The 26,402-nt window shown below is 40.7% G+C and overlaps 1 protein-coding gene across 1 annotated transcript; it reads right to left on the minus strand.

Moving 5' to 3' along the window:
- Positions 1–10,016: 10,016 nt before the first annotated feature.
- Positions 10,017–24,094, minus strand: fah (fumarylacetoacetate hydrolase (fumarylacetoacetase)). The gene is made up of 14 exons (XM_054618223.1): positions 23,894–24,094; positions 23,227–23,337; positions 22,434–22,555; positions 21,941–21,990; positions 21,122–21,212; positions 20,209–20,306; positions 20,037–20,089; positions 19,775–19,874; positions 15,662–15,792; positions 14,849–14,924; positions 13,993–14,039; positions 13,047–13,148; positions 12,179–12,296; positions 10,017–10,450 (listed from the first exon to the last, which is right to left on the minus strand). Exons 1-14 carry the CDS (start codon positions 23,972–23,974, stop codon positions 10,380–10,382), a joined length of 1,251 nt encoding a protein of 416 aa, XP_054474198.1. The 5' UTR covers positions 23,975–24,094; the 3' UTR covers positions 10,017–10,379.
- Positions 24,095–26,402: the final 2,308 nt, after the last annotated feature.

The raw sequence follows: 26,402 nt of genomic DNA on the forward strand, positions 1-26,402 counted from the left end.
TGTGGACAGAGATTGTTTTCTTTTTAAAACTCTGTTTTTAAAGGAAAATACCCGGAAATTAGTGAAACTTTTTTCTTAAACTTGAAACGTTTTTGGTTTTTACAGATTTATATATTCAGTAAGAACCAATGGGTTTGGGGCTGCTAGCCACAGACAGGGTAAGGAAGTCAGACATTTTAGCTAAACCTGCAGACAAATCAGGCATTCAACCTCATCAAAGGCAGGCAACCATGAGCAAATTCACCAGCATCTCAATCCCAGAACTTTGTAAAATCGTTTATCTGAGCAAACCAACTTCCTGTTGTCTTGACCCCATTCCTTCACGGTTCTTCCCGAAAGTTTTCAATAGCATCTCAAACCCAGTCCAGAAAATAATTAACGCATCCCTTGAAATGGGAATCTGCCCTGATACCTTCAAAACCGCTGTTATTAGACCACTACTGAAGAAGTCAAATTTAGACTGTGAAACCTTGAGTAATTATAGACCCATATCAAACCTCTCATATTTAAGCAAATATTCTGTAAATAATTTTAATTGAAAACAAACATTCTGAAAATTTCAAAAAGCTAATTTTGCTAACCACAGCACAGAGACTGCACTCACAAAATCTGAGAGTACTGATGCAGGTAAGGTCTCAGTTCTGCCGCATTTGACACGGGAGACAAGGTAGGTATGAAATTCTTTTAAACCAGCTTGAAAACCGGGTTGGCCTGACGGACTGTGCTCTAAACTGGCTCCGCTTCGAGAGGTACATACATCACAGGAAGACAATTTTATGTTCGTCTTGGGGAACGTGTGTCATTGACACATGACATAACTTTCGGTGTTTGGCCAAGGGAGCTGCCTTGCCCCTCTCTTGTTCTCACTTTACATGCTCCCACTGGGTGACATCACCAGGAAACATAATGGTAGCTTCCAATGATGATGATGCACAACTGTACCTATCTGTTGAGCCAAATGATAACGATGCCTTAAGCCCACTAGCTGCCTGCCTATCAGAAATGAATACCTGGATGAACAACAACTTTCTTAAATTAAATACTGACAAGACAGAAATTCTATTAGTTGGCCCCAAATCCAATAGGGATGTTTTACTGGAGAAGCTTGGTCATCTGACTCATCTAATCAAACCAGAAATAACAAGTCTGGGGGTTATCTTAGACTATTAAAAAAGTGACCAAAGTATCATTCTTCCACCTCAGAAACATTGCAAAAGACCTTTACTGACCATGCAAGATGCAGAAAAACTAATGCACGCATTCATATCAAGCAGACTAGACTACTGCAATGCACTTTTTACTGGTCTTCCTATAAAAAACTATTGATAGTGGCTACAACTCATCCAAAACTCTGCTGCCAGACTGCTAACAAGAACAAAAAGGAGAGATCACATCACTCCAGTCTTGGCTACGCTGCACTGGCTGCCTATAGCCTCCAGAATTGATTTTAAAGTCCTTTTAATTGTGTACAAAGCTCTAAATGGCTTAGGACCAGCCTACATCACAGACTCCCTGTTGCTCTATGTTCCTCCACAAACACTTAGATCCTCCACTGCTGGTTTCCTAGTTCCTCAAAACCTCTCGAAAAGGAAAATTGGAGATGCAGCCTTTTTCACATAAGCTGCCAAACTGTGGAACAGCCTACCCCAAAACATCAGAGAGGCAGCCTCTGTTGACACTTTCAAGCTTCAGCTAAAAACACATCTATTTCGCCAAGCATTCTTCAATAACAGCGCTTGGGTGCCCTCCACATTGTCCCAAAACTATCCCTCAATTGATCTTTTATGTACTCAATCACTTCTATGTATATACAATTTTTTAAATGTAATATGTTTTTCTGTTTTATTGATATGGTGAAATTTCCTGTTGTTGTTGCTCTGTACAAACTTGCTATTCTGTTACTGTTTTTTATTTATTTATCTTATCTATTTTTATCTTTTATTTAAAAATGTTTCAAATGTACAGCACTTTGAGCTACTTAGTCTGTATGAAATGTGCTATATGAATAAAGATTATTATTATTTATTTATTTTCGTGGTGGACTTAGGTCATTTCATGACTGTATAGACAAAAAGATTCAACAAAATCACTCGTATTTTGCTACCCCTGCTTCCTGTCTTTATGCTTCTCTAGGCCACCCATGTCCTGACTTCACCTCTGTTCTTAACACACAGACATGAAATGGGTATTTTACCGTGCTCTTGGAAAGAAAGGGAATGAGAGTATTTCCCAAAATGTTAAACTAAGTGTAGCGAGACTGGAGCAGCTTGGTGGATCTAACACTGGAGAATCATCTCCCCTGACGCAGAGATATTCCAATACACTACAGATGTTAGTAACCGTGCTGTTTGAGTTTTTGTTTTTCCAGCAACATGTGCTTTTTGTTTACATTTTGATCATGTGGTGTTGTCATGTGTTTTGAAAAGCCATGGGGCCCTGACTCCACCCTGTCTTTGTTTGTTTTCCCGCCATTTTGTGTGCACACCTGATTTCTGTTTGTGGTGATTGGTTTGTGGGTATTTAAGCCCGGTGTGCCTTGAGAGTCTCTGCCAGATCGTGCCAGTTAATACCTGAGCCTTTCCAGAGTTCCGTAAATCTTGTTATATTCTGTTGCCTGTGATTTTTGACCTTTGCCTGATTTTGACCTGCCCTGTTTGGATTTTGGATTTTGGATACCTTTGCCTTGGACTCTGTTCTGACTTTTTGGATTTTTGACCTCTGCCTGCTTATTGACTACGAGACTGTTTTTTTCCCTTAGGATTGTTGCTTGAGAACTAAATGAAATATACTCTGAACCAAGAGCTGTGTGTCTGCTAGTGGGTCCTTCTACTGAATCCCTAACAACAGAGGAGTTTTCAAATACACTTTCTCAGAGACTCCCCCATCGTACCAGAGGGTACCTCAACACCTTCAGCAATAAAGGTGACAAATCTGACAGTCCACAGCCCTGAGAGGAAGATCTCAAGGCGAGATACGGCGTTAACGCCTGGAAGTGAAAACACAGAGGAATTAACTGAAGTATTTCTCTGAACAAATGACTAACCTTTCTCTTTTCTCCCCCTCCCTTATCTAGGAACAGGTCAAACATGATTTCAGGAAAGTATCTTTTTCCTGAATCTGTGAGAGCAGAACAGTGCTAAATATGTTTCATGCCCTTTAAAGACCTGACACACCGGGTGACCACAGAGCCATCCAGTGACCATCGGTGATAAGACATATTTTTCTGCGATAGTTATAAAATGTTTGCTCGCTAGTAAGTCACATGACAGATGCACATTTCTGTCTCCGCATTACCTTTGTTAAATCCTGTGTATTAAGTGTATGTAACTAAAATTCCATTTTTGTATATATACAAGTTGATAAGTGTGTAAGGTTTATTAATCTGATAGTGGGGGAAAGTATGTGATTTATTTATTTAAGATGTTAGATTAGTACTAAGCAAGAGCACGCCAACATTAAGAGACAAAGAAACTTGGAATAGTTGCAGAGAGGTTTTAGTAAATTCAACTTTAGTTATTGTCGTTAAGCCAAACAAGATTAGTTTAAGTATATCAACGAGTTAGTTTCAGTTATCATATGATTCAGGGCAGCATCCAGCCCCAAACTCCTCGTCGGACCAAGAACCTGCTGCCGTGGATCAAGACCCGGAGATCACGGTTCACTCTGGAACAACAGTGGGTGAAATTCAGAGACTCCATTTGGTGGACATCCGAGGACAGCTGAGAACCTTCACTCCATCAACCGGAAGTCATCCTTTCTCAACGGGATACAACAACCCCTGGTGAGCCGTGAATCGACTCCGTCGGAGCAGAAAGAACCGGCTGAACCAATCGCAAAGTTGTCTGGACACCGCTGCACAAAGTAGGAAACTGACATCTTCTAATGTGATCAAGAGCTGGTGTCGGATAAAGCTCTGAATGATTATAGTTTAGATTTATCGGTTAGAGTAGCGTCAGGATTATAAAGGAAATCACAATCTTCCCTTCACTATCTGAAATAATTTGCCTGTGTTATTTGGAACTAATTCATTCATCATTTGTATTCTTGTTTAATTATTAATCTTGTTATCAATTCATTGAATCATATTAGAAATAAATTACCCATTTATCGCCAAGTCGTTGTCTGTCACTACAGATCAATGAACTTGGTACTTACGCCTGATATATTGAGACTGCTAAATTTGTTAACAAATTATTGAATTTATTTTTGTTATTTTCCTCTGTAAGGAGGAAAATAGCTTTTACGAGTGCAATATTTTATTTCTAAGGTAGTAAATATACGCTACATAAGCAAGTTAAATGATTGGGGTAGTGAATAGGAGGACATAACTTTATGTTCACTATGCAAATAAAGCAAGATCCTCGCTGGGCTATTTATGTTTTCCAGCAGCACCCACAGCATGACATGTCCAAACAACATTGGTTTAACTTGTTTGTGAATTCCAGTTCAGCCAGAGACAGAGTAAGAACTGTTATCTTTGCAAATGTTGCAAAAGTACACCTATGAATCATTGTGCAAGTCAGCATTGTTTTTCCGATATAACTATTTACTATAGTGCAAAGGAAGGCTAAAATAAGTTATACATTCAGAATGGAAAGAAAAGGCTCTCCCTTTATAGTCTGACTACCCTTCCTTCAGGCAAAATTAAAATAGCAATAGGAAAAGTAGGTTTTCCAACCCCCATCTCCCCATAACCATTTTCATACTAGTCCATAAATTGTAACTTCAGCATCAGAGCATGAATGGGGAATGAGAACTATATATGTATCAGCAGTCCATGGTGTGCAAAACAACAGCAGATTTAAAAAAAAAAACTTGTGCAAAGTTTTATTGGTAGTTTATTACACAACCTGATCCATCCAAAAATATCCAGAAAGCTCAAATTTATAAGTGCAAACCACATTTGGAAATAAGGCTTTGTACAGCGAACTTTAGCAGTCTGTCAATTTCTTCAATAGACAGCATGTTTTTTTTTTTCAAATGGTGGTTTGTTTGATTGTGAATTGCACAGAAGGTTATATTATAAAGATTCCCATTTCCCCTTTCATTCCAATGAAAAACATGATGCAAAACATTTCCAACACACAACACACACACACACACACGCACAAAACATTTACCCAACACACACACACACAGACTCACTCTGCCCTCTAGTTAATTCATTCATATCTCACTTACATTTTATGCTATAGGTCAGCTTCGGTTTATTATCAGCTTTCAGACTATACAGTTTTTCTGCACCAGCTTGTCGCTGGGCTTTGAAGGGGTTTTACATAGTGGCCAAACTGTGGAATAACATTACATTACATTACATTACAGTCATTTAGCAGACGCTTTTATCCAAAGCGACTTACAGTCAGTAGTATATTACATATCATTCACCCATTCACACACTGATGACAGGCTACCATCAAGGTGCCACCATCAGACTCTAACTAACATTCATTCATCATCCAGTCCACACCGATGGCAAGCCTTCGGGAGCAACTTGGGGTTAAGTGTCTTGCCCAAGGACACATCGACTGCCGAAGCCGGGTATCGAACCACCGATCCTCTGATTGGAGAACTACCTTGCTCTCCACTACACCACAGCCGCCCTAACAAGTTCCTGGTCTGTTGCAAGATGCAATTGAGCCCAAAAAGACTTTTCCCATTGACTTACATTGGGAAAGAGACATCTGTAAATCAGTTTGTTTGTTTGTTAAATGAACAAACTCATCACATCGTAAACGCTGTAAATGAGCCTGAGAACGAGGCTGGACCGAGGGAGGGAGAAAAAAAAAAAAAGTAACAGTATTTACCCAGGAAGTCAAATGTTTTTTGAGTACCTTTCAAGGGAATGAACGCTCCACCTCCAACGCTGTCTCCAGTCCTATTCATACATCCATTGGTTAGATGAGCATTAGCGTGTGGTTGCAAGAACAATCTCAGTGTCTTTAGAATTAGGACTAGAGAATAACAAAGTCGGTGACTGTGTTGATGCCTATTCAAAACCCTGCAGACATCAATATAACCTTTACAAAATGTTCCTGTTATGAGTCTTATGTTTGTATCATGTATTGTTATTAATCTGATGTTTAGTTGATTTGAGAGCTGTTTGAGCTTTTCAGTGTAAAACACAGTCTGAGGTGTTTACACCCAGATAGAACATAGCATGTAGATAACGTTATAGCTGTTGGTGACATACCCAGTTTACCTGTATCTACCTATCTATGGATCATGTTCGTTATTAAAGGCTGCAGACATTCATCTCTCTCACCACTACAATGTTCTATACTATCCATCACACGTTTATCCAAAGTGGACATGACAATTTGCAACTATAGAGACAAAATTGGAAAATGGTTTCGTTAAGGGTTGAATACTGAAATGATTAGGGGCGTGGCCAAGTCTATATAAATTTGGTTAACATGGTTTTGAGGAGTTTGGACAATGATTATGGAGCGACAGTAAGAGTTAGTGAGAGATATTTAAATATTCTGAGAGGAAATACCTGAGAAGAGAATGAAGTATCTCTGTTTGTGTGTGTGTGTGTGTGTGTGTGTGTGTGTGTGTGTGTGTGTGTGTGTGTGTGTGTGTGTGTGTGTGTGTGTGTGTGTGTGTGTGTGTGTGTGTGTGTGTGTGTGTGTGTGTGTGTGTGTGTTTATCAGAGCTTCTCTGTGCTTTTTCAAATGTAGCTCCTTTATAGTTAACAAATGATGTCCATCTTGTCCTCATCACTTGACATTTTCCTGCTTTCATCTCTGGCTCAGCCACACTGTCCTCTACCTCTTTTGACCATCACAGCCTGCAGGGCACAGAGCCAGCTTAACACACACACACACACACACACACACACACACACACACACACACACACACACACACTCTCTCTCTCTACTAATATCCCCTGCAACAACTCATTTGATTTAAATTTGTGTCAAAACTAATGTTCTTCTTTGTGCACTCAACAACCCCGTTTTGTACAAAATGACTTCTCCATATAACTAAACTGCATTTTCAGATACATTTTAAGGGACTATGGTTACAGTTTTAAACAGGTATTCAACAAAAACTCATGTTAATATTATTTTTAGGCAGTTAACTCTGTGGTTTTGTTTAGGCCACAAAATACCGGTTATGTTCAGGCAACTAAACTATTGATATTGATTTGTTTAGGTAACAAACTGGCAGTCAGGAATTAATGAAACTGAACATACATTACGAATGTAACTAGGGTTCTGTGGATTTACGGATCACTGCCAGTGGCAGTAAGCAAAGTGAATAAGTAAACCCTTATATTAAAAAAAGCAGATGCATGAAGTGTGACGTATACACCTCAGAATCTCCGAATCTGCTTGCCACAAACAATCATCCAGGAATTTATGGACTTGTTGTTACATTAGTAACTTAAGTTCTGTTTCATTCCTTCCTTACTGCCAGTGGCAGTAAGCAAGACGGATGATTCATACCAGCAGTGTCACTAGGCACTGCTGGTATGAATCACACTTGTAGAATGACAAAATTACATTTGAGGGGGCAGCTGATGTCTCAACCACCCGGTGAGAGTCTCTCTTTAGACAGTGCACGTCCCCTGTTTTTCCCACTGTAGCAGACAAACAAGCTCTTAGTTGCCCCAATATACAAATGTAATGCCCAAACTCCATATTAAGGTCTCAAGGTCAATTAGAAGTGAACGCTCCCCATAAATGGCCATACATAGAAGCTTCCTGTCAAGCTGGGACAGGAGGCCATCCTCATTGGAAGGTACCAAGGATCCCCGTACAACAGTCTGAGCAGTGTGTGGAGCCATACCCTCGATGGCCACAGTGACGGACCCAATTTCAGGGTAGGCCAATTGTGGATGAGCCCATTTCCACAGCCTCTGGGCTTCCCTTGGGGACTTTCGTGACCACAGCTGAGGTATTCTCTTTCCAAATGAGCACACGATATGTCCTTGAGAAAGGGATAGAAGTAGTAGACAGTCTGATCTAGGACACCGATGTGCTGTTGTGTCCTCGGAGGGCTCCATAGCCCCTGGACTGACCTAACGACCGACAACGCCTCCTTACCAAGTGAGGCATTTGTTGTCACCACCTCTCGCCTTGCTGGGAATGAGCCGAGAGGAACACCATGCAGCACCGTGCAAGATTGTGCACTACCTCCACTGCTGTAGATGATGAGACACTTGGGCATTACTCTGACCTTGACCCACCTGTGTAAACACGGGTCCATGTGGAGGTCATTGTACCACCTTTGCAGGGACCGTAGATGCAGCCACTCCAGGGGTTCGATAACAGAGGCCGTCAGTAGCATCCACAGCAGCCTGAGCCAGGACTGGACTGTCAAACTCGCCCCCAGGATTAAAAGACTATTGTAGGCACTGAATCCTGACGCATCGAGACTAAATTTATGATGAAAGTTATACGCTGTGCTGGACAAAGCAAGCTCTTTTCCTGATTTACGAAACAGTGCCTCGACATGAACTACTTTCTCTTTTGTTCTCTATTCTGCCTCCTGGGAAGACGGGGCGCAAATAAACCAGTCTTCATGGTTGGGGAGGATTCAGGCTGCCCTCATGTATCTTGTAAACATCCGAGGAGCCAGGGATAGGCTGAAGAATAAGCTTTTTGTGTTCTGGGTGAATAGAAATGTGAAAATAGATGACTCTCAGGTCTATGAAGGTGAACCACTGTCCTGAAGAACATTGATTGTACGTCACATCTGAAATGGGAGGACTTTCAGATACCCGTTCAACCTCCTTAGCTCCAGTAGTGGCCTGAAAGAGTTGTCTCCCTTGTAATGAGGACATATGTTGAATTAAACCAATCGCTTTTGTATATCACTGTAATGGCCAAGGAGTGGGGCTTTCTCCTGAGACAAAAACTGGGCCCTCACAGGGTCATTATATTTACATAACTCCCCCTCCTGATATCCAGGTTGGCCATGGCAGCGTGGACAATGGTGATTTATTGCATCGTCTGTGGATCTGTTAGAGCAGTATGCAACTGCAACGGTCTGCAAGTATTTGACAAGTCTCTTAAAGCACTTCATCACCCCTTAGGTCATAGCTACTAGCAGCACTACATGCTGGGATGATGTTTCTTCAGAACAGGGCCCACTGTTGACAGTTTGAAGCATGTGGTAATAATGGGCTGGGTGACGGAGAGGTTGAAGAATACTGTGTTCCATTTATTACTTAAAGAACTTCAAGAACACTTAAAGCAAAGAACTTTGTTATTTTTGTTTCCTGAGATTATCTGAGGTGACATTTATATATATATTTTTTTATTTTGCCTCTCTAACTTCCAATCTGCTACTGCTTCTGTCAGAACCTGCGCCAGATTTGTCGCTGTGTGACTCTCACAGAGGGGGGCTTGTCTGCAGCATTTGGACTTTTAATCTCTCACGCATCTGTGATGATGCTCCCATCGCTGACAGAATGGGATGGTGGCGCTTCAAATGTGTAGCCATGCCGGATGCGTCGTTATTGTCGTATGGCTTTCTCGTTGAACAATGCCTACACCGGTTTTGTCCACCACCCTTATGCCTTCATTATGATTTACAAGGAAGCCAAAATGCTCCCAAACATTGGACTTAAGTGACGCCCGGGGCTTCTCAAGTTCCTCCGCTCCTCCTCATGCCTCGACTTTCACCGTCAAATGCTTTTTATATGCAGTAAAACTTTATAAAAATATATTATTATATGTATTGGATCAACTGCGATCCGTTACCCCACTACCAAAAGGTCATAAAAGCATGATTTACGCTGTACAGATCTTTGAGAGAAAGGTAGGCCTTTACCTTGGCTCAAAGTCTTACCTGGAAAAAGCTTGTTTTGACAACTGAACACCATGATTCTTAACAAAAGTTTGATTGTGAGAAGCTAAAGGGCCTCCGATAGGTCAGATCGTCCAAATATAATGATCCGAGTCTTCTTTTCATTAAGATTGAGATTAAAATCCATCTAAATTTTGATATAATTTTTTACCACAGACATCTGAGAGGAAAACAAAAGACACAGACACAGTGAGATTAAAAAGGGAAGATTTTATTATGAAGCCAACACATATAAAACCTCAATAACACTGATCCTGGTATAGCAGTAACACTGTGACGGGATGTGGGAGCATCCCTCTGTTGGATGAATATTGCAGAGGATTTCTATAACAAGGTCCCTGTACTGCATCAACTGAATCTGACTAAAGCTAATAATTATCAATTAAAGCTGAAAACGCATCGTTTTAAGAGTAAGAGTGTGTAAGCAGAGTTTTTGCCAGTAGTTGTCTTCATTCATGGATAGCAACATTTCAAAGCAGGGTGAGATACAGTAAGTTTGTGTCTTCCAGTATTTATTCTCCACAGAAAGATGCTCACTTTAATAACAATAAGTGTGTTTCAATGTGCAGGGAGAATGGTTCCCATGCAGGGTCCAAAGCCCACTCTGTATCCATCTCCTAGACAGTAACCTAGACAGAAGAAAAGATGGCACGTTATTATAATTATAAACATGTAATTATGGACATGATTATAGTATGATCATATAATGTAAGGACATCTGACAACACAGAAGTCATATCCTTTTTGCTGTCAAACATTATGTCAAACTTATTTATTGTTAATATTTGTATAATTGAAAGAAGGGAAAGGAATCCTCTGAGGCCTGTCAGTAATGTTTCTTCACTCTCTGAGTCTGAGTGGGTGGGCCAGCATTAATTGATAACTGGACAGTTACAAGCAAAGAAAAAGAACCCGTTTAATTTACTGTGTTATTGAAGAAGAACCACACGAAACCCAGTCGCCAGAATAAAATGTTGGGATTGTACGTCTCTGCAAACCACGGATACATTGAATCTGTACCGTGAATAATTCAATCTCCACATTTCTACATATGTGTATATCAACGTTATAATGTGTTAACCATGTTTGAAACTGCATTCTCATCTAAAGTACTTGGTAAGGTTTTGTAAAAGATAATAGTTTGGCTTAAAATTTGTTTGATACTTCTGGTTTCAAATTGGACACAAAAAACTGGTCTCCTGGGTGACAGCCCCATGTTTGACCTATCCATCTACTCCACCCTTCACCCTACGTGGACTTTGATTACATTGGATTTGACTTTTGGTAGACAAGCTGCCACACTACACAGTTTAGCTAAAAAAAAACGAAAACCCGAAACATCAGGATTTTAAGTATTTTTGGGGAATATATGCTTTTATTAATGAAAATCAGATGAACAACATGATCTCATCCCTGCTGGTCATATTTTTCCGCTTGGGCAGAAGAACTTGGCCAAAAATATCTATGCTTGTGTCTTGATCTTGGTTTTGGTTTAGTTTGTTTACCGTTTTATTTTGAAGTTCTTTATTGAATTAAAGTTAAATATCCTTCTGCTCCCTGTGTTCGTGTGGGTCCATCCCCTGAGTAATAGTCCTGTGTTTGTTTGACCTTACCAACACACTAACCCCCGACCCCCACCCATCCACCCATCCACTCCTTAGCGGACTCTCTTGCTATTTAAGCTACGTCCACTGCTCTGAGCGTTGAATAATCACGCAGATGGGTTTTCATTGGATGTAGTTGAAAGCCTGGTGCATCTCATACAGACTCTAAAGCGGGCCTTGTGCATTGGTTTCAAGACGTGAAGGGCCTCTGCCAAGTGTGTGGGGTTTGACCCCCTGGGACTGAGAACAGGCTGAAATGAAGACGCATTTAAGTTGCATTATAGGAAATGTAGGATCCAGCATTTCTGGAGCTTGACCACAAGGGACCAAAAGTCAGGATTTCTTGTCCTTTGCATATATTTAGGGTTTATACACCAGTAAGCAGACAATTGAAAGACGTTAAATGATCTTTACCATTACTAGAATTTATACCTTTTATCATAAAATGTTATTCCTATTCCAAAAACTATGGAAAAAAAACAAAAACTTGCACAACCTGCTGTTTTTTGTCGTTTTCCTTATTGATAATATTGTTTGAAAGCCAATTTTAGATAAGAACCACTCTATATGTTAACCAGTGGAATGATCCAGTTTTCTGATTAAATGGGAGAAGTTTGCCAAAGGGAATCTCCTAAGGTTTGGCAACAAAGGTACTGTGTAAGGTGTAAGAATAAAACATTTCTGGCAGAAAGCCATGCAGGCAATCTTCTCCTCCGTGCTTATCTGGCTGCTGTACTGAGAGTTCAGTCCAACCTGTGATGGTGACTTCATCTCCATCCCTCAGGAAGGTTCTGGTTTCTCCTTCTCCCAGATCAATGTTCTTAGACCCCCTCCATGACAGCTCCAACATGGAGCCAAAACTCTCTGGATCCTGTTGAGATGCAGCACACACAGAAACTTGGTACACAAATGCAAATGTACTACACATGTAAAACACAAGATATAGAGATAAACAAACACTCTTTCTTTTATAGATAATCCCTTGGCAAAAATGCATCACACCACACATGATTAAATTGTTGCGGAGATGTTTATAGTGTGTACATTTTAATTGATTACAGCATATTACGAATAAGTCAGATCTTTGCTTGATGAAAAAGCTGCTATTTATTCTCTGTGTCACCAGGTCATATCTATCAATTTAATTTAAAAGTTATTTACAGGAGAAGGAAAAAGGAAACAGAGATGACAATATATAAAAGCAACTAGGTAAAATGTGCGAACCCCTAGAATATGCCTATACGTATCACGGGGTTAAGGGTCAAATAGGGATCACCAATATCATCAGTTTCAAAGTTGTTTTTTTTTTTACATAGGGGTTTTTAAAGGTAATAAATTCAAAATTCTGATCAAATCTATGATTGAGGAATTGCCTTAGCATGGCTGTCAACATAGCGACGGCTCAGCAAGTGGCTAGCAGCTAACAGCGCTGCCAGAGCTAACGGGAACCGCAGAGCTAACGGGAACCGCAGAGCGGGCGCTTATGGCGGTATCAGTGACTGCCATAAGAGCAGAATATGGATAGAATATGTATTCACATACGCAGATAAACGAATCAAACAATATCCATCTTAACTAGTATTTATGGTGCACTGAGCATACTGTACATGCAGACACTCACGGGTCCACTAATGGTTCCAGAAGCCAGCAGGTCTCCGGGTCTGACGTTGCAGCCGTTGACTGTGTGATGGGTGAGCTGCTGCTTCATGGTCCAGTACATGTGCTAGAGACAAAGATGAGAATGGTAGAGCCCATGGTCTTCCTCCTGGTTCACCATGGGCTGGTCCCACCTGCCTCTGCAGTCTGGGGGTAGCTTTGAGCTCTGAGGGAGTCTGCATTCCTTATTTAAGAAGTGCAGACTACTTAAATAAGGAGTTTCCATTTTTCCATGTGTGTTTTGACTGTGAATAAAAACCCACATTGTGCCTTTGGGAAGCTGTGGTGGACATTTTTTTTATCTTAAACTAAACAATGACCAATAAAGACAAAAAAAATGACCACTTAAAAGGAACATGAAGATATCATCAAAGGTCCAAGTCAGATGATGTCACAGTTCTAAACATAATGGCTACATTCACACTGCAGGCAATTATGGCCCAAATCATTTGCGCTTTTGTGACTCAAATCAGTGTGAACAGCACAAATCTCATAGAATTTGATGTTTTCAATTCTGTTTTAGGTCACTTTCATATGTGGTACTACATCAGATACATTGCTCATTCATCAAAACAGCCAAACAAATCCTAACTGAGCACTAAAGCCTCGTTATGCTTTGCACAGGCATGAGCAGATGTGAAATCATTATGAGGAAACGTTTGGCTCTTTAACACTCTATGCAGGTTTCTCCTTGCAGCGAACCACCAACCGTTCTCATAGAGCCAGAAGTCCCCCCCCCATACCTCTGCCTGTCTGTGTCTGTGTAGTTAGAAAATGTTAATCATATTTAAGAATTACAGTGTGGGCGTAGCCTCTGTGACTGACCCGTTTAATACCAAAACCACCCTACACGCTACATTATTTACTATTGACATAAAGCAGCGCAGTGACCCAGCACACAAGGTCGTTACCTTGAAGTTTGACTTGCAGATGGTTGCTGCCTCTGACATGCCTTGACCTGAAAAAGCAAACAGAAAAAAAAAAGTGACATATTGAAACGCACATTCACTTCATTAACATACATATGTACAGTCCTTCTGACACACAGCAGTGGGTCATAGCCAACGCCGATGGTAGAAATTTACGAGCAGCTGCAAAATGATTGAAATGCATCAATCTGATCATCTGAAATAATAATCTAATGATATTAAGTAATAGAACACAGAGGTGCTGCTCCACAATGAGAACTTGTACTTCAGATGTACATATTGCTGATGACACTCACTGAATGGAGGGCAAAAGGTCAGAATAATGTATTATTACATTATAAAACATGAATATAGTTGTTTCTTTGAGATGGTAGCCCAACAAAAGTACTGTAAGATAATAATATACATTTTATTAACCTGTTAATCTATAATGGAAGATAAACTCCTCCACATCCAAGCTTGCAACATCACTGTCAGTGTGCAGTGTGTCTGAGCATTAGGGGTTTCATGGTACATCTTTTTTGTTTCTCGCGTGCTTGGGAGGCATGGGAAACCCTGAGACGTGTTGATGGAAAGCACAGGTGGTAAAATATTAAGCAACATGGATGAGAGAGAGAGATATGTGGAGAGAGGGGGATGGAGACAAATAGAGAGAGAGAGAGAGAATGGGGGAGGGGGACATAAAAATACTTTAATGGCCCCTCATTACCATGCATCACCTCAGGGCTTTTACCGCTGTGTGTGTGTGTGTGTGTGTGTGTGTGTGTGTGTGTGTGTGTGTGTGTGTGTGTGTGTGTGTGTGTGTGTGTGTTAGTGAGAGCCACTCTGTGAACAGTACCTTTAAGTGACACAAACAGGTTAATGTTGAGAGTGTAAGCGTCGGGGTGCTGAAGGTAGGGGAGGGGCTCTGGGTCCTGCGGAAAGAGGAGAAACATTAACAAAAAAGGAACAGGAAACAAACGAGGAGGAGGCTCTAATACACACACGCACACACACACACACACACACACACACACACACACACACACACACACACACACACACTTCTCAAACCGAGCTAATGAGACAGAAATTGGCATTTTGTTGGCATGGAATAGCCAATCCAGAGGTCTCAAATGTAAAAGTGTGTGAATCAGTTCTAAAAGATTGACAGACTACGGTTTGGGTTGGTAGTTAATCAAGTTACTTCGACACCCTCGTACGGAAGCCCTGGGGGGCCAGTGAGAAAACGAAATTCTGATCCAGAATGGTCAGATCGTCCAAATATAATGATCCGAGTCTTCTTTTCATTAAGATTGAGAAGACTTTTTCCTCTTGTGTTTATTGCTTAAGAACAGGTTAAAAATAGTTTTTTTGGCAGGAAAACCCGTCTTAGTGCTGTTTAGCAGGTGAAAAATAAGTTTAGTAAGGTGAATACATTTTATTTGTCACACTCAAATGTATCGAGTTCTGTGAAAAAAGAAACTCACACTGGATTAGAACATCAGGCAGTGGTGCGCTTCAGCCTCTTGTGGCCAAAATGAGTATAACAACAAACACTTCAGTTCCAAATGCGAAAACTTTTTTTCCCCACCTGTTTCACAGATGAGGGGGAAAGGTTTAAGAGTAACTTAGACAGATACTGTCTGTTAGTTGTGACCCCTGTACTAACCTGGATGGGGTTGGGCTCTGCAAAGGGTAACAGCGCCTCCATTGGGATGACCCAGGGTGAGATAGTTGTCCCAAAGTTCTTCCCGAGGAAAGGACCAAGAGGAACATACTCCCACGACTGGATGTCCCTGGCTGAGAATAGACACAGATAATACTGCATAAGTATGCATGTTATGGGTTCACCAGACATTCGATACTGTTGGGCAATAGTGCATACGGTCTTGTATGAAATTAAGTGCAAAAGTTCAAAAGTACTCAACGAAAAAAAACAATGGAGATCACAGAGGTTCCAATAGCAATGTAAGGACTTCCAGTTGACTTGCATACTTACACAGGGCTGAGAGACCAGATTGTGCCATACTAAATAAACTACATCCATATTATTCATACTACATGCTAACTCTAAGCAGGTGTTGTGGGTTCACAATGGAAAACAGTCTCCCTCCCTCTGTTAGATCAGCCGAGTCTGTAAACAGTTTTAAAAAAAAACTTCTCAAAACCCATTTCTACCATCTTGCTTTCCTTGCAAGGGGCCTGTAATTGTATAATTGTATTTTTTTAATCTTATTTTATTTTATTTTTCTGCACTTAACTGTATTTGTACACCGTTTATCTCCCTGTATTATTTTTCATTTTTCTGTATCCTCTTTGTGGTTCCGCATCCTGTACAGCGCTTTGTAACTTCGTTTTAAAAAAAGGTGCTATATAAATAAAAATCTTACTTACTTACTTTTGAAAAATGCTTATTTTAACTGACCACAAAGCTTACAGGTTATGTGGTCAGTTATACTTACCATTTAACTTCACGCAGAGGCCCCGAACCCAGAGCCTCTGCGTGAAGTTGCTTATAGTTGTATTTTCACCAGGGGATTATGTACTCGGTGTTGTGCGTGCGTGAGTATGTGTGTGTGCATCATTGTGTCCATCTATCCAGGCCAATATCGCATTCTGCTGGACCCCTCAGGCCTTAAGAATGGATGCTCAGTTGTTGTTTTTTTACTGTCATTGATTGCTGACTCGTCACTACCCTTAACTGGAAGGTGGGGGCTGAAGTGATCAACAAGGGCTTCGGTTTGGACTCTTGTTTCTCAGCTCCTCTATTGATTTGCACACCTAGGTAGGACAATACACAATAGTCACAATAACTCTTCCTTACAAAGCAGTTAGCTGTTAGCAGCCGCTAAGGGGGGGGGTTACACGTCCCTACCCAGAAGGTCCATTGTCTGCTATTGGTGTGCAGCCCTGGTTCATACTGTATACAGTTAGCATGGAATTGGGACACACCTCACAGCAATGCAGGGTTGCACACACACAGCCAGAACCCCGCTACACCCGTGTTCCCACAGGGGTCCTCCACTGCGAGGTTGATGAGGCAGGAGTGAGATAATCTTGCACTGAAAGAGCTTTCCTGGCATTCTGCGCTCAGTATCTGTCCGTCTCTGTCCTCACATGGACACGGCTCATTGGCCAAGCCTTCCCTCACCCACTGTGAGGCTTTAACAAGCGACTTACTTTTCAATGGAGCCACTGTGCACCATTGAGAACAGAGGGAGGATGAAGAATGGGGGCATTTAACTTAGCGTGCGGGTTTAATGGTAGAAATGTCGGATGGGAAATATTCCGCAGTGGTGAACTCTGCACCGACGGATCTCCTGAGGGCTTCAGTAAGTGGTAAATGAAAGCCATGTCAGTTCCCTTTCAACGCTGCACATTCAGCAGAAATGTAGACTGAATAATCTCTCTCTGACTGTGGCTGTGGTGAGAAGAAAAACAAACAAGTGCCTTCTGAAGAGAAGTATCCGTCACAGCACCAGCGCGATGGGCTGTGGTCGAGATGGTCAGAGTGGAGTGTTGCATAGTTTGCCGGTGAACATTTCAAAAGGCAAAAACTAGAGAGAGAACACAATCTTTCTCTCAGTGGAGAAAAGAAGAGAAAAAGATGAATTTCCTAGCAAAACACGCCCTTCGTAAACCCAATACACTGTTTTTTCTCCTACAGCCTGACTCGGTCTGGTATGACCAGTAGCTTAAGTTGACATATGGTAGCTAATATATTTCTCATACATCTACATATGCATAAAATCTGAATGAGAACAAACTAACATAAAAGTGTTTAAATTAGATAATGGGACCAGCACCGACTTGTTTCATTCAAACAGTTTCAGACAACATATCATTGATCCTGACCAATGATGATATGTTGAACACTCGTTTTAAAACATGCCTCAGAAGATGTATGTTCTCCTCCGCGTCTGTAACGCAGACATCCAGGATCCAAAAACCAGCTAAACTTCAGAGACTGCTCTGTATTTCTTAGTCAAAAGGAATGTAATACATACTTTTGTGTCTTCAGATTGTGAGTAGAAGTAAAACTGAAGGTTTTCCACTGAACAGAAGGATAAAAACTATAGCTATCACATGTCCCTTGGATTGGTGCGTTCTGCAGAGCCACAAACAAATCAAATACAATTCAAACTGTGAAGATTTTAGGAGGACATTCTGTTTCTCGTCAAGTTTAATTCACTTCAGCAAAACTTTATTTGAAGTAACAGTCTTCCAGTTGTTGCTACATCAAAGGTCCTGGGTCTATAGGCGTATGCAGCAAAAGGGCTCTTTAGTTATCTCGTTCCTTGATGCATAAACAATCAAAAAATCTTTGTGCACCACTGCTATACGAATGCAATTCATTTATAAACTACATTTTTTTTTGTTGTTGATGTAAACGTTTATTGAGGTTTCCCCCTTTTAATGTGTTAAGTTAGACTGGTCGTCATGTGAGGGGCCTCACTTGGGGGCTCTAGCAGTGGGAATGCTTGTGTAAAAGGAAATTAATTTCACTGTGGATATTAACCATCATCAAACTTAGTTATACTACATTAACATTAACTGTTTAAACTGCCAATGTCAGTCCAGTTTCTCAAGTCCACGCCAACTGAGAATGACTCATGGTCATTCTCAGCTGACTCAAGTCAGAAGCATAGACTGTAAACAGGAAGTGGCTATTGGCACCGTGACATCACCAAACGCTTTGTACTGAGTTCGGTATTTTGGGAACTAAGTATAATGGAAGGCTGAAGAAGATATTTTTAGGCGACCAAAATGTTGCAATTATCTTTTTTATGACGTGAAAACACACTGAAAAAAACCCAACAACAACAACAACAACAACTCCCGACTGGACAACGCGACCTGTCAATCAGTGTGTAGCCCCGCCCTAAAGCATACCCTGCTTACTTCTAACTGGACCATAATTTACTAAATGAACATCATGCTGTATTGAAGAAGACTTGAAACTAGAGATTGAGACCATAAACTCATGTTTACAATGTTTACTGAGGGAATAAATCAAGAGAGAAGTAGAGTCATTTTCTCATAGACTTCTATACAACCAGAGGAGTCGCCCCCTGGTGGTCAGTAGAGAGAATGCAGCTTTAAGACATGAAGAATTGGCTTCACTTTACAGAGCCAGAGGTTGCTGCCTGGTCAGACGTCTATTCGTGTATAACTTCAGTGCAACTTGAATACAAGTCGCCAAGAACTGGAATAGCTGTGTTTAAAATCAGACTGTAGCCGTAAAACCTGCTTTAACTAGAAATGTGATTAAAACTGCTCTCACACCTTTTGAAGCAAAATGTCACAGAATATTTACATCATTTATAGGATTTGGTATCAAGGAACAGGAGACATAAGAGAATAAGGTCACCCTTAGAAAAAACAACCCAAAGTACACAATTTTCGGAGGGCAAAATAGATTTTTGTTGTAATGGATTTCTGGTGGCAGGCTGGAGTATGACCTATTTTTGGAGTAAAGAGGGACCCCACCATGCATGTCCTCTCCAGAGATTTACAGCTGAATCAATAATACATATACCCAGTCATGTTTTGATGTGGACTGACTTTGCCATTTAAACTAAATCCATTTCCATCCGACTAAATCGGAAGCGGCACCCGCATGTATAATGCAGAGCGAAATTAAGGAACGAGTGTGCTTCTAAGTGAAATGTCACTGCTAATAAAGAGCTGTTGATTTGGCAGCGTACCATCAGCTTCATAATCATAAATCCATCTCCAAGAGATGATGTTGCTGTGATTGTGTTTGTGAAGAGGCTCTTACCACTCCAGTCATTCATGAGCACCATGCCAAAGATGTGTTCATGGGCTTTCTCGATGGGAATGGGCTCCCCGAGGTGATTCCCCCCTCCAACGAAGAAGGCCTAATCGGAGTAAAGAAGAAATAAACAGCACTGACACATTGCGACCATACTAAATATCACACAGACTGGTAAAAGGCAACAGAGAAGAGCAACTTTTAAAACGTCTAATCCAATTTTTTTAGAAACATGCTGGTGATTGGATTAAGTAAACAGCGTAATCACCATCTCCAGCTCAATGTCCATCTGCTTAGACGGGCCAAACACGGGAGGTTTTGCTAGGAAAAAAAGGAAAAGGCAAACATGGTTATCATCAACTCTAAGAGGTTCAACTCTAAATACTTGTATGTGTGTATAATATATAATAAACATTTAGTGGTGACTGTTAGGATCTTACTCTGGTCTGGTCTCATCTGGCCTGAGGGGCGGCGGATGGCGGTCCCAGAAACAACCACTGATGACGCTCTACCATGGTATCCCACTGGAAGCCTCAACCTGCATAAGATAAGATAAAATAAGATAAGATAAGATAATCCTTTATTCGTCCCGCAGCGGGGAAATTTGCAGGATTACAGCAGCATAGGGTGAAGTGCAAAACAAGAGACATAGTAAAAGAAAAACAAGATAAAAAATAAAATGAAATAAAAAAAACAAGTATTATAAATAAGCAAAAAAAAAAAAAACAGTAAAAAAAATCCACAATAACTGAAATATTATTATATGTACAGACAGAAAAACTATTAAAGCTATAATTGCACAGTGTATTTGTATTGCACATGTGTCATGTGGTCTGCTGGGAGCAGAGTTGGTTGTGCAACCTGACATAACACAATACTGGAGACTGAACAGGGACCACACATGCACACAGGTGATCATTTTATCTGAAAGTAGTATTGACGTTTAGAATGGATGCAGCCATTCAGCTCAGTTACATTATAAAAGACAGTGACCATGTAAAGATGACCCGGTACTGCCCAGGTGATCTCTGGGAAGTGAAGTGCAGAAATGTCACAGCGCTGAATGCTTCGTGTCAAAGTTGGAAACAAGTAAATCATTGCATTGCTGTGTTAGCAAGTTATTTTTGATCACTCTCATCGTGAAACCTCTACTGAGGGTGAACGATATGATTAGATATAAAGTTCTGGGGTCCAAATCAATTAGAGAAACCTTGTAGTGTCACTCCACATATAACTGTTGCAGAGAGCCTGGAACTATTAGTTTTCAAGCTCTCTCTCTCTCTCAATATCTAGGCCATCTTTTCATTGTATCACCAGCTGTTAGTGTCTACTGCTGGTTGGTCGATAGGGTACCAGTTTGGCATCAGAGCATTCTCCTTCCCCCGGAACATGGTGCCGACGTTGGTGGCGTGGTCTCTGGAAGAGTAGAAGTCGGTGTAATCGCCTGTGCAAAAACAGATATGACAGTTCGTGAGAGGAAAAGGCTGATTTATTCAGACACCACCCTTATTTTTTATTAGTGAGGTCTATCAGCGTAAACCTGACTGGATGAGCTGAGTGCTACTAGAAGTGTATAGGTGGTTAAACAGCGCCCCCTGGTGCTGACGTACCTCAAGTCGGTTTAACTATGTGAACGCTATTTTCTGCTTTTTAGATCTACTTAACAAGTCATTGAGATTTCCATTATCACACAACTGTAAATATTGCAAATATATGCATTTTTTATGAATTGAAGGTAACTATTGGTAACTTTTATAAAAAAAAAAAAAAAAAAAATGTTTTGTCGTATTAGCTAAAACTGTCACAATATCCCCGCATTAGTACATAAATCTGGATCTTCTGCATCCTCTTGGTGCTCCTAATGGCATTCGCAAAGTCCACCGTGGCTGAAGGTAAACCACCAATCAGAGCCAAGGAGTCCGGCGCTGCTGTCAGTCACTGCTCACGAAGCCGTGAGCCGCAGACTCAGTCAAACTTGGCGGCACCGATTCGAATATGAATCAAGATCCTGGAAGTATATACTGCCTATTTCTTGCCTCAAATGTTTTCAGAAACACACTTCAGTGTACTTTGCTGCTACGTCTTTAACCGTAAAAGCTCAAACAAACACATTATTCATTATTAGTGATGGGACATTAATAGATAGAAGTGATGCTAACAGGACAGGCTCACCAATGTCTGCAGGAAGGTGCATGGAGGCTGTACTCTGATGGACAAATGCTCTGCAGAGACAAAAGGAAAGAAAGACAGAAAACCCTGGTGAAATAAGCTGCCTCCAAAAAAGGACCAAGAACCAGCCTGCACATAGAAAAGGCATACATATATATATATACGGCTGGGTATCCAACTCTACAATGAATTACTTCCTGGAACAATACAAGTGTCACGTTTGATTGACATGTTTCCGGAAAAAAAAGAATTAAGACCACAGAACTGAATCTCTCCATTAAAGCCTAGCATGACAATTTGAACATAAACACTCAAAACGATAGCCTGGTGTTAAGAAGGATTAAGCCTGTGAGTAGACTTCTACATCTGCACACACACACACACACACACACACACACACACACACACACACACACACACACACACACACACACACACACACACACACACACACACACACACACACACACACACACACACACACACACACACTGACCTGCTCCGAAGGCTGACATCATCTCTCAGTGTGCTCTCATTGGCCGACAGCAACCCCTGCAAGGTCCTCCTGGCCTCCTTCCAGGCCTCATAACCGAGAGCCATGAAGGCATTCAGTGTGGACTTGTAGGGAGACAGAGATAACAAGTCAAACCTGATACGGAAAGCAGACCTTCCTTTTAATCACTTCACTTACTTATGGAATAAAAATTTAAAAAAAAAGGACAAGAAAGTAGTGTTATCTGCACGGTGTGATAGGACTTTTGGTTTGAGGCCTGTTTGTGTGGCCTTAATGTAACCGCCACAGTTTGTGACTCATAGGTTCAGAGGTTTTTCCTGTGTGGAGGGGGTTGAGTGAAGGGGTATGTGACAGAACGGGTCCACTACCAATTCAAAATCAAAACAGCAGGTAAGAGGAGCCATACTGTAATGCGGCATTAATCATTTACAAGAAAAAGTTTGACGTTTATAATTTGACTTATGGAGAAGTACCGGAGGATCAACAAAATGTACAAACAGTACCAAAAGGACTCAATCTTGGCTGGATTTTTTTCTATAATATTAAATGTGTTACGACAGCATGAATGTGTAAGTGTCATATTAATGTTTCTGGTCGAGCAAGAGCTAATTAAGGAACATTATCGACTCACTGGACGGTGTGGTGACGCTATGATTTTTCCTAAGCAGTAAATCTGATTCGTGTCAGGTAGAGAGCTAAACTTATTCATGGTGCCTCTTCTCTGATTATTATTATTATTATTATTATTATTATTATTATTAGTGATTCAACGTACCTGCTCGAAGACATCCTGATGTCTGGAAAGCACAGGTCCTCGAAACAAAGACATAATCACACTGAGGTCCAGAATCTGGTCTCCAATGGCAACACCAATGCGACGCTTGGGCTGGGGAAGAAAAAAAATATATTAAAAAAAAAAATCAATCACACAGACCTAAGGATAACCACAGTACACATCCACTACCATGCATCTACCAAGTGGTTCTTAATATGTTCCTTTAATCTATGATGTCTCATCCACTTAGTACTTTCACGCTTTAAATTAGGACCCAAACATGGCAAACATGAATTAAATACATAGTTCCAGCTATTAAAACTACATGATTAACTACAGGACACCAATACAAATGAAGCACCTGTGAGATATATAATCCAAAGTATACCAACTGGGGTCTGAAGGGACACCAGTTGGTATGATGAGGGTTAAGTTGGAGTGGTTTTCCCTTCAACAATAACTCATACGTATCAATAAAAAAAATATATATATTCTCCCTTGAATAATGATAATTTTGTTGCACTATTTGCACTAATGCTGTCCCACATTTATGCAAGTATTTTATTTTGAAAAGAATGACCAGAAGTCCTCAATGTGTCTGATCTGCTGACAACACTTTTTTATTTTTTGCAGACCCAGTAGAAATGAACCAACAAATGACACTTACATGATCAGGTGTGGAGAATATTCCATAAGGGAGGTTGTGGAAGGAGAAATCGCACGATGCATCTACTTTTATGAAGGACATCTTGTCTTTGTCAGTGGTGGTCCTCTCAAGCTTTCTGAGTGAATGAGCAGCAGCAGCAGCAAGCACTTCCAGATGTTTGACTTTAGACAGGCCCGCCTCCCACTGCAGAGCCAATCACATGCTGCCTATAGTATCCACCCTCACACAGTCCCTCTGGAAGTTAATGCAAACCAGCCTGGTAAATGACTAAGCAAAAAATTTTGACAATTTACTAATAAGCCTGGTGAAAACTTGATTGTAATAGCCCTGATTGTAATATGTTTAATGTAACAGCAGTCAAATGAGGGGAAAACTCAATTTTGAAACATTTCAACATTGAATGGTAAAAATGGAGCCTAGCAACAGAACAGAAAAAAAAAAAAAAGAATGTGGAAAAGTATGGAAAGGAAATAAAAAGGGTTAAAAGTTTCATATTAAGTGTAAGACCTTAAATAATGACTATTAAATCAGGCTTTGTGAAATACATTAAATGTAATTAAATCAACCTAAACTAAGTGAAAACAACATATCAAGAGCCCTCAATCAAAAAGGTGTATGGCAACAGCATGTGTGAGAAATGCCAGGGCATATTTTTAAGAAATAATTATGAAGATTACGATATGAAAATTAGTCAGTATGATCACTGCCAGTGACTCAGTCCCAAAATACGTTTTCTGCATCTTTTTCGAAAGGGAAATACTAGAATGAAGAGTTTTTTTAAAATTCGATTCTAACACATCTCTAACCAAAGGCCAGCCACATATGAGGGTGAAAGGGTCGAGGCAAACTTTCTAATACTTCATCTTTGATTTTAGAATCTGTGCAATGTTTCCGTACCTCTATCGTAGTTACACAGCTAAGAATGAATGCAATCCAGACCAAGAGAAGCCTGATGTTCTGTGCACAGAACTACTACCGAGGTGGCATAGAGTGGGAAACGCTTTGCCATCCCAGTGTTGGAACATATAGAAAAAGTTGTGGTGGTGAAACTCCAATGACCAAGTGCAAGTGAATGCAGCAAGAGGTGCAGCCTGGCCATTGATTTTCTCACCATCAGTGTGTCTACTTTTCACAGATCCTGCTGGATGCTGTCTTCTTATGTGGTCAAGACTTCCTCCAGGTTCCACATGTGTGGCCTTCAGATCAAAACACATCAATATGAATGCTATGTCGTGGCAAAGACAGCCTTTTTTTTTAAAATTTATTTATTATAATTTGGGCAATAGAATTCTCCCTAGAGTTTGTGTAGGGAGAGTTTTGTGTACGCGTCTTAACATAAGTAAGAGCTGAGGTCATAAATTGGGATACTGATTATGTTACAGCCCGGCTCTCTGTGCAGTCCCTCCCTTAACTACCGACCTGCTTACCGTATGAACCGTTATAACCGACTGCACACTGTGCAGCAGCTATCTTCAGGTTCTTAGGTTAAACACCTGCAGCATAACTGGGTCCAGAATGACCCAGAAACATCTCGAGCACGACCATCATCACAAAACCGGAATATCTCACAAGCTAAACAGTCCTAAACATGCCGTTACAGCATCCAACTTGCCACTCCAATAACTCCTCCAATGATCTCAACAACTCCTCCACAGAAGCCATAACCGAGGAAACAAACTTTGACTGTCCACACACACACACACACACACACACACACACACACACACACACACACACACACACACACACACACACACACACACACACACACACACACACACACACACACACACACACACACACACACACAAAACCCAAAACTGATCCATACAGAATGAAACTATTGCTGCCAACGTCACTGCAGCCCTGTCCCTCTAGCTGCCTAAGCAGAGACTAAATAAACTCCTCCCTAGTCTTCAGGTGCTACTTGTGGAGGGATACTTGCGCACTAAAACCCGTAGGCCCGGTAAAGCAACCATGAACTGGCAACCCACCTGCAGCCTCAGACGTGCCCCCCCGACACAATGGCTCCAACCACTTTGGTCACCACACTAACCAACCACTGATCCCAGAATCAGTCTATGCAGATCATTGTATAACCATCAGCAACATCTTCACTAAACTAATCTAAACCAGGTCAAACAAGTAAGGACGAGTCTTTGAAAGACAAAGAACCAGCAAACAGGACACACAATAACTGTTCATGGATGCTTTTTTTTTTTGTAACCTTCTACTCAGATTTCCATGTTGTTAAATATTAATTTCCAAAACATCTGAACTGTATTACATCATTAAAACCAAACGGTCATTGATAACTTTGTGAGGTTAACTACAGTTTTAGGCTTCAAACACTAGATATATAAGATAAGATAAGATAAGATAAGATAATCCTTTATTATAGCGGGGAAATTTGCAGGCTTACAAGCATGTTAAAGTGCACACAAGTTTAGTAAAAGAAAGACAAGATAAGAATAAAAAATGAAAAATAAAAAATAAAAAATAAAAATTC

The sequence above is a fragment of the Anoplopoma fimbria genome, chromosome 2 (genome assembly GCF_027596085.1).
Source record: "Anoplopoma fimbria isolate UVic2021 breed Golden Eagle Sablefish chromosome 2, Afim_UVic_2022, whole genome shotgun sequence".
NCBI lineage: Eukaryota > Metazoa > Chordata > Actinopteri > Perciformes > Anoplopomatidae > Anoplopoma > Anoplopoma fimbria.